The sequence below is a fragment of the Pongo pygmaeus genome, chromosome 8 (genome assembly GCF_028885625.2).
Source record: "Pongo pygmaeus isolate AG05252 chromosome 8, NHGRI_mPonPyg2-v2.0_pri, whole genome shotgun sequence".
Classification (NCBI taxonomy): Eukaryota; Metazoa; Chordata; class Mammalia; order Primates; family Hominidae; genus Pongo; species Pongo pygmaeus.
This window is the reverse complement of record NC_072381.2, coordinates 122,216,506-122,225,667: the sequence shown is the minus strand read 5'-3', so window position 1 is coordinate 122,225,667 and position 9,162 is coordinate 122,216,506. Positions and strand designations below refer to the sequence as shown.

Below are 9,162 nucleotides of genomic sequence, written 5' to 3'. Positions count from 1 at the left end.
GCTCAGCTGCCACATCAGGATCAGTCCATGTGATTATATGTTTATGATCATGCAGTTACTATGTTTATGATCATATGATTGCTATGTTTATGTTTATGATAGACCCACCTTGCTTTCAAATTGAGACTTTAAGGTTATACACGTCATGCCATCCTGTCTCATCTATTTTTGACAAAATGTGTAGGTGAGATTTTAGGTTTTTTGTTTTTTGTTTTTTTACGGTAGGCATCTACGAAGTCCTTTGGAATCAGTCATACTTGTGTTGATTACTAAAGTGCATCTCTTTCAATGGGGTATTTTTAAATAAGCTGTAACTTTGGATGGATATTACTGGAGGAATGGAGCTGTGATCCCTGTCAAACTGGGAAAAACAAAGGTATGGGAAGACTCTTTTGGCTACTTAGTGCTTTGTGACTTTTGAGGAAACTTTGCAGCACGTAATTCTAAGAAAATTGTAGGAAACAGCAAAGTAGAGCTGGGCTCTTCGTGGGGGAGGGGAGCGAAGTCTGTGCTCATGCAGCTTCAGTAATGTCTGACTTGATCCTAAACACTGCGATTGAAATGTTCCTTTAGAATGATCTTGTGCATTCCACGAAGGCATAAAATAGTGAAATCTGTTTATTTCCTTATCCAGTAGTTCTATATTAATTCAGGAGCTATAAAACAAAGTTCAGATTGATGTCATTTTCCAACTGTGAAAGTATGTTCACCTTATGTATTGAATACAAACATTTCAACAGGCCCTATTACCCACTAGCCTGTTAGCTTTTTATTAAAGTATAAAGGATCTTTACACTTCTGTGTGTTAACTTTTAGTGGATGAAATACATATTGGTGACAAATGTAAACACATGGATTTACTAAGTACATAAGGAGCTCAGGTTGAAATGTGTGTGGCTCTCACTACGTAAATAAGTTGACAAACCTGAATTATGAAGAATTTAGCAGTTACTGCTCAGAACAATCACATATTAGCCCGGGTTATAATTCTCATCTCTATGTGCATTTAACCGGCTGTGCCTTGACACAGAAATAAGGCAACATTTTAAAAAATGCATTCTTTTATTTTTTTAAAGCAAGCCCCAGCATCTTTACAAACCCTCTTTTGTATGAAGTTAAGACAAACTTAGCTAAAGGTTTAATTGTACCTCGTGAAGTCAGATGGTTTAAAATGTGCTATGGAGATCCATGTGAAGAGTAAGATGTAAAGCATAATTTTGTTGCCTCTGAACTTTGGAATTCTAGGCAGACCTCTTGCATCATGTGTAAATAAACCAAAAAGGGGCATGCAGAAGTGAAACCAGTCCTGTGGCTGCTGTCAGATTTGACATTCATTCCACTGATGATGTGTTTGTTTGGCTTGTTTTTCTCCACTTCAAATGTTCTGTTTTTCCTCCCTCCAGAAATATGGTAAAACGGTGTTAAAACTGTCCACGCACACTCTCACTCTGGGAGTTCATGCAGAGGACACTCAGCCTGAGGACCAGCAGCAGGCCAGCAACCCCCGCCTCCCTCCCATGCAGAATGCCACCTCCCGGGCCCTCCCATCACACCCTGGGTTGCTGTGTTGCTCTGTACGAATGGGGTTTCTGTTTCCAGCCTCGATAGTCCAAGCTCTTCTCTTCTTGGATGCAGGGGCTTAATTCAACCCACTTTCCTCTGCCTAGACCGCAGATCAAATAGGCAAAGCTACTAGAAATTGTCGTGTGGAGTAATTTACCACTTACTATCTATTTCCCATGACAGTATATAAATCTTGTTTTTATTTAAGGGACTCAGAGCCAGGCAGAACTTTTGGGGTTATTAGTTTCATATTTTATTTAGTTCTATATTACCAAATTAAACATCTAATTATATGTGTTACAGGCATTTTTTTTTTTTTTAAACCCTGTCAGTATGAGCAAATAGAAACACATTTAAATTCCTGGTTAAAAGGCTGTCAACATAATTCTTCATATTCAGGAATCAGTTTATTTAATGGCCTTAGATTTAAAGAATTTTTTTTTGCATTCTTTTTACTAAATAGGTAGATAAAAATACCTTTTATTATAGGTAGGAAAATACCTTTTATTATATACAGTATATTTTGGTATAGTATGTGTTATTGCCCTAGCTAGATATCATGTATATTCTGATAGTATTAAAGTATTTTAAAATCTAAAATCCCCAGTCTCTAAATTCTAAGAAAAAAAAAGTGCTGCACATATGTTCAGCTATGGAAGTTGTACCGTGACCTTTCAGAGGGTTCAGCTGCACAAAGTTCTACGGCTTTTTCAGATTTATTGCCATAAATGGTCTTTTTTATAGCTCAGTTCTCTGTGCTCTTTGTCAGTAAGTGGGCAGATGTTTTTGCCTTTTTATAAAAGTGCAATAATAGGCATGTCTACTGCCTTTACTTCATCAGCTAGAAGAACCATATCCATGGCTTATCCTGATGACAGGTGATTCACCTGAGCTTTGTTCCCAGATTGGTAGCGGGCAGCATGGCGTGTCGTAAGTGGCCCTTCCCACCAACTGAATTGAAAAAGATTTCTCTCTGATTTAGATATAAACTTACGCTTTCACCTGTCGGAGGAAAATGAAACCATCACTAAGAGTTTTTTATTTTGTAGGCAGGTTCATGCCTGTGACAAAGTGATTTATCCCCAGGTGAATTACTCCTTCACGTTGGTGTGGCAATGATTATTTCATAAAGCTATTCATGAAAACTCCTTAAGTGTGTGGTCCCCGTTCCCACAGTGTGTCACTGCCGCCGCCAAGTGACAGGTCTGAAAAATCAGCAAATCCTAAACAATTAAGGCATCAATTCCTCCTTCCCAAACCAAGGCCCCTGCTACCTCCTAGATAAAGATAGCATCTACTTCTGTAAGGAGAAATGAAGACCCTTCCCCAAATCACACTGGACCCTAGATGGGTGTCCCTCCAAATTCATGGCCTCTCAGAGAAGAATGGCATGGGTGATGAAGAAAAGAATTTCTTTCTCTGAACGAATAGATGTAATTTTAGGGTTGAAGGAGTTATTGTGTGTGTGTGTGTGTGTGTGTGTTTGGTTAGTTTACCACAATCTTACGCAAAAATCATACCATACAGCAGGGAAGAAATTCTGTGTCTTAAAAATCCACCAGTCACACCAAAAATTTGTAACTCCAGGAACACACAAATACTTGGGGATGTATGCAAAGACTGTTCTCTTCTGCAACCTCATTCTTGAACGGGGCTAAGAGCTTTTCAATTGCTGTGACATTTTCAGCCAGGAAAGTAGTAGTTGTTGCAGAGCAATGTTTTACAGGCAATTACTTTATATGATCAATGGAGCAATTCCCCTTCCAGAAAGGAACCAAAGCGATCTAGTTAAATCATTAAAGAGAGAAAGAGAGTGGGAGAAAGGGTTCATCTCATTAGCAGGTGCCACTGCTGCAGGCTCCGTGGCGGCACACAATGTCACTGGCCCTTTAAGACAATGACTGTGCTCCCTCCACCACTGCCACCCCCTCCCCTGTAGCTGTTGACAGGTCTAAACCTCCCTAGCAGCCCATTGTGGCCACAGTAGGAGGCACCTGCAGAAAATGTGCCAAAACCAGGCAGGGAGCAAGAGCTTTTCAATAAGCTCCGCAGCTGGAGAGGAGAGGCAACACTAAACAACCAGCCTGGGCCCAGGCATGTGATGGGAAAAGGGGTCAAAAACAGACACCTCCTGTGGGCTTTCTGAGCACTGTTCGGTTCAATTTGCTGACATCTTCTAGCTGTCTTTTCTCTATTTGCTTAATATGCTGAGGTATTTAGCTTAAAAGCACTAAATGCCCCATCATGATGAGCCGTTTTCTCTTTCCCCATTTACTGTTATTAAGGACATTTTCCAGCATTTTCACTCTCTTTCTGCCCCAAACTAAGATTGTTTTCTTTCGCTCCTCTCTCGTGACTACTCACAGGCATTCTCCACCACACACCGCCTGCTTGATTTTACTCATCTTTAATTCAGGGACGAGTAAAGCTCTCCAAATTTAGGGTCTGTGCTACCTTTGTAAAGCACACACTCCTGACTGCTTTCGGCACATGTGTGGAAGCTGAATTCTTGCATTCCAACTAGTAAACATGTATTGTGCATCTACTGTGTACCCACCAGTGTTCGCGGGGCTTCTAGAAATCCACAGGTGAACAAGACATGCTTTTCCCCTTGTACTGTTTAGGAGCCAGCAGAGGGAATGAATAGCTAATATAACTGTGGGTTCTAGGAATTTGTTTTACACCCAGGCGCTTGTCTTTGTAATATCTACAGCCCTTTTAAGAATAAGCAGGAGTGGAGGGAGAGGAAGGGGAGTACCCTGGGATGGGCTGGTGGCACATTGGCTCTGTCAAGTGTGCCTTGGGGAACCAGAGGACAGAGTCTCAGTGTCATCTCTCCAAGGTAAATGGAGAGACAACCGGGCCTGGTTCCTCAGTTTTGGCAGCTCTTGTTTCTCCACGACTCCTTACGTGCATACAACGCTTCCCGATTTTTGTGATTTTCCATCTATTTTTTCTTTCTTGATGTAGTAAGGCATTATCTCTGTCTTGCAGATGAAAACATCTGAGACTCAGGGCTAAGCACCTTGCCCAAGGCCACACAACAAGTAGGTGGTAAGTGCACAGGCCTGTCAGGGACCCAGCTCCTCTGCGCCCACCTAAATCTTTGCTTCCCTCCTGCCGGGTGCTGCCTCTTCAAACCGTCAACCAGCACGAGTACGTGACTTAAGAGCAACATGGAAACAAAGTGACATTTTCACAGTGCAACTCTTTTCCCCCCTCCTACAGATGGAGAGTGTTGGCGTGTACGGATTCTGTGGGTGTAAAGCAAAGAACAAAATGAAGTGTGATTCAAGGTGGGAAATAGCCGCTTCAGGTAGGAAATGAACTAATGTGTGTAAGTATCAAACTGGCATGTGAGATAACTGCCCCAGAACCTCATTCCTCTCGAGAGGGACTAGGTACGTTTAAAACTGGGACGTTTAAACTTCTGCACGCGTAAGATGTTTGCTAAGCCACTGCTGCAAAACCTGCTTGTTCAGAACACCAGCAAGTGGGAAGAGGTTTGAGAGAATTTCAGAGGCACCCTTGAGTCAGGAAACAAATTCGTTTCCCACCTATCCAAAGCCTAGAATCGTCGCTGGCCACACTCACACGCACAGATTGTGGACCTAGCATCCGGGTAGCCTGCCGGCCTCATGCTGTCTTACTGTCCTGCTCTGGTGGCCCTGGGAGATTGGCTCTGTGAGGGCCCATACAAAGGCAGGAAGAGATGGCCTCTCGCTCTTCTGGGCTTGTTTTTGCCTTAACATGTCTCTCCTCTCAGAGGACTGGTCCTCTTCCTCCTTCTTCTTCGGTGCCTCCCTCCAATTCTGGAGAAAACAAGTGGACTATTCATGTAAAAAGAGAAAGACTGAGAAAGGGAGGGGGAGATGCCACCGACAAACTCCATTGAAAGCCACTGGCTGTTCATTTACATTCACACTTTTAAAACATGTTAACTAATGATGTTAAATGGTTTGCCAAAGGTCCTGGCAGGTCAGTTGTAGAAGTGTCATTTCTGCCTAATTAGGGCTCTTGTGGCTGCCTGGGGCCTCCCAGTGCAACCGGTGACAAGCCGAGAACTGACAGCTTCAATTGCAGCCAATAGGAAGGTTGGGCTGGTCATGTTTTCCAACTCAGCCAGGTGTTTGCTGGATGGGGGAGGGGCCTGGCGAGATCTGAGCGCTTCTATGATCCTTTTTCTTTTATTGCTGCCTCCCAAGTCCTTCCCCTTTGCCTGTCTTGTCTTGTGTCAAGGTCAAGAATGGGCTTCGCTAAATCAGCAATTTGGGTTATCTCTGGGAGGCCATTAGCAATCCCCAGCCCAGACATTTCAAGTGGTCTCAGACCCCAGATGCTAGATTTTTTTCCTCCATAAAAATCAGAGAGTAGGAAATGGAATGCTTTAGGTGAAAAACAACAGTAAGAAGAAAACAAAACAAAACAAAAACCCAGAAAACTCTGTGTAGCCCTGAAAGTGTTAAACTTCTGAAGACGTAATAATAAAATTGCTTAAGGAGAAAACCATGAAAGCATCCCGATCAATGCTTTAAAGATTGGAAAGAATAAAAGACCATAGTGAAAACAAATTCTGTAATATTCAGTGGGATAGACAGTACCTGTCACATAGTAGGTGCACAATAAATACATTTATTGATCTGAATTGGTTTTTCAGGAGAAAAATTATTGTCTGAGAAACAAAGAGTAATTGGTTGAGATTTTGCTCTTTTTCGTGCTTGCTTTAACTCTTTCTATCATGTTCTTTGAACTTCTCAGTTGACCATAAAATGCTTGCTAAGTTGTAGTTCCACATTATGGGTTGGCACGATTATCTTGTTTTTTTGTTTTGTTTTGTTTTTAACAACTTAAGCAAAATACCATTAATTCTCAGCTCCCCCAGGCTGCAGCAGCTACCACACAAAGAAGCCGTCCTATGGCAATGACAGGACATCTGTGTCCAGGATTTGGATTTGACGAACTGGCAGTTCCTGCAGGGATGATGGTACTCCCTAGTTGTGTCTGAATTGGACGCACCAGCACTTGAGCACACACAAACGCACGTCAACAGACGGAACATGTTATGGGCCTGTTAGCCAAGGAATGAAAGAATTAATCCATGGGCATTTGCGACCAGTGTTATGTTAAACTAAAGGGAAAAAGTGAACTGGAAAAAGCAATGTTTGTTGTATGAAAATCTCAGACCCAATCCTTAGGTGACAGTTCTGGAAATGAGGGGTGTGTAAAACAAAGGACATCTGAAACTTCGGTTTTTCAGCTTCGTTTCCTTGTCTCATGACCTGTTTCCTACCCGCTGCCTGTGTTTTCTCTAATATGGAACAGTGAAAATCGGGGCCAGCAAAACAGATTGTTGATGCCTGTTGATTTTATCAAAGGAAGGTTAGATTAAGTAAGACGGCATAAATAAGCACACGTAGGACAATACCTGGCATGTATCAGGTGCTCAGTAGCAGTGAATTCTCTCCCTGCTGTCGTGAATTCTTGAAGGTTGGAGACCATGCGCTGTTCTGCGTGCCAAGTTATTTTTTCGGCCTGATAGCGGGTGAGCTACAGAGTGAAGACAGAGACTGGACACTAATTCAGCTCTGAATCTTCAGCACCTGGCACGGAAGGTGCACAGGACATATTTGAAAAAGGAGAATCAATAGAATTGACCCATAGGCTGACCTCCTGAATGATGAGTGAGCAAATTGATCTAGAGGTATTCAACACAGTTTAGTTGACTGTCCCAAACTTTTCTCAGACCTCTTCTGCCACTGTCTTCCCTGAAAAGACCCTTTGCGGCCAGGCACGGTGGCTCATGCCTGTAATCCCAGCACGTTGGGAGGCTGAGGTGGGCGGATCATGAGGTCAAGAGATTGAAACCATCCTGGCCAACATGGTGAAACCTCGTCTCTACTAAAAGTACAAAAATTAGCTGGGTGTGGTGGCACTTGCTTGTAGTCCCAGCTAGTCGGGAGGCTGAGGCAGGAGAATCTCTTGAACCGGGGAGGCGGAGGTTGTAGTGAACCAAGATCGTGTCACTGCACTCCAGCCTGGCAACAGAGCAAGACTCTGTCTCAAAAAAAACCCAAAAATACAGAAACAACCCTTTTGCATTTTTGTCCTATCCTGTTTTCCGTCCCTTTCAGACCGTATCACGCGTTCTTTTTGCTCTTTGGTGACCTTCTTTGTCTTTCTTGCTGCTCCTGTACACTGCTGTTTACTCACACTGCTTTTATTCTGAGCTCTCATTTCTCTTCTATTTCTGGTTCTAACACCTGTCTTGTCTGTGCCTCGCACACTCCTCTCTGACTCGGAGTCCTGACCTGCACAGCTGCGATTGCTGTTTGCACACTTTGAGGGTGAACAGTTGTCATGCGGCCCTTTTGAGTGCTAAAAAGTGACCACTTAAGGTTTTCCTCGTGGTTAGGAAGATGAGTATTTTAAAATCATTCTGGAGGAGATTAGTGGTAAAGAAAACCTTCCTCAGCAACTAAATCATTGTGGAAAAATAAGCCAATTAGTCACTAAAACAAAAACCTCTTTTGAAGACTTGTGAACAGAGGAAAGAACATGTGAATTACAGGTTTTCTGTCTTGTGGCATTGATAGACTCCAGTAGTATTCATGATCGCTGATCATCGTGATGGTGACCCCGGAAAGGTGAAATTATGTTCAGTTGAGTATTACCTAACCCTTCTCAAAGGACAATTTGATTTTGTTATTCCATTGTTAAGGGCTTTTTGTGGCCCTTCGAGATCTGGCTCTGGCTTCTCTTCGACCTTGAACCCTCACTCTGGTTGTGCTGATCTGCTGACCGTCCTCCGGACACGGTAGGGTGTTTCATGCCACAGGGCCTTTGAATAAACCTTTCTTATCCTTGGAATAAATGCCTTTTCTTCCTTTTGTTCCCCTGCCAAACACATGCTATTAGGAAAGATTCAACCCTATGTCATCACCTCCACAAAGCTTCTCCTGACACCTCCCAAGTTAGATTGACCTTTTTCTCTTTTGTGCCCCCCACTGTCGAACTTGATGTTCTTGTCAGTGACAACAATGCTGGTAACAATGATGGTTTCCTTTCATTGAGTGCCTTTTGGTTCCAGTAAGTGTTAAGTGCTTTCACTTGTTACATCATTTAAGCCCTGCCACCCTATGAAGAGGCCACTATTATAGATACGGTCATGCATTGCTTAATGACAGGGATATGTTCTGAGAAATGCGTTATTAAGCAATTTCATCATTGTGTGAACATCATAGAATGTACTTCCACAAACCTAGATGATATAGCCTACCACACACCTAAGCTATTATATGCAGGATAGCCTGCTGCTTCTAAGCTACAGACCTGTACAGCACGTTACTGTACTGAAGCTGTAGGCAGTTGTAACACAGTGGCAAGTACTTGTATATCTAAACATAGAAAAGGTACAGTAAAGATACAATATTATAATCTTACGGGACCACAGTCATATATGTGGTCTGTCATTGACCAAAATGTCATCATGCAGTGCATGACTGTATTTACCTTACCAACAAGGACCCTGCGGCTCAAGTTACATGTTGGATGTCATACAGTTTCAAAGTGGTGAAGCTGGGACCTGAACCCAGCCAGCAT

The 9,162-nt window shown here is 42.8% G+C and overlaps 1 protein-coding gene across 2 annotated transcripts in view; it reads left to right on the top strand.

Moving 5' to 3' along the window:
* The window catches only part of HSPA12A (heat shock protein family A (Hsp70) member 12A), a 180,022-nt gene that overhangs the window by 9,954 nt on the left and 160,906 nt on the right, over positions 1–9,162 (top strand). Inside the window, exons 2-3 of one of the 2 annotated variants that reach the window (XM_054435901.2) lie at positions 4,558–4,617; positions 4,792–4,879. In XM_054435901.2, coding sequence (XP_054291876.1) covers positions 4,792–4,879 — 88 coding nt within the window. In that variant the 5' untranslated portion in view covers positions 4,558–4,617. The remainder of the gene's footprint in view (positions 1–4,557; positions 4,618–4,791; positions 4,880–9,162) is intronic. The other variant, XM_054435900.2, reaches the window with a different exon arrangement.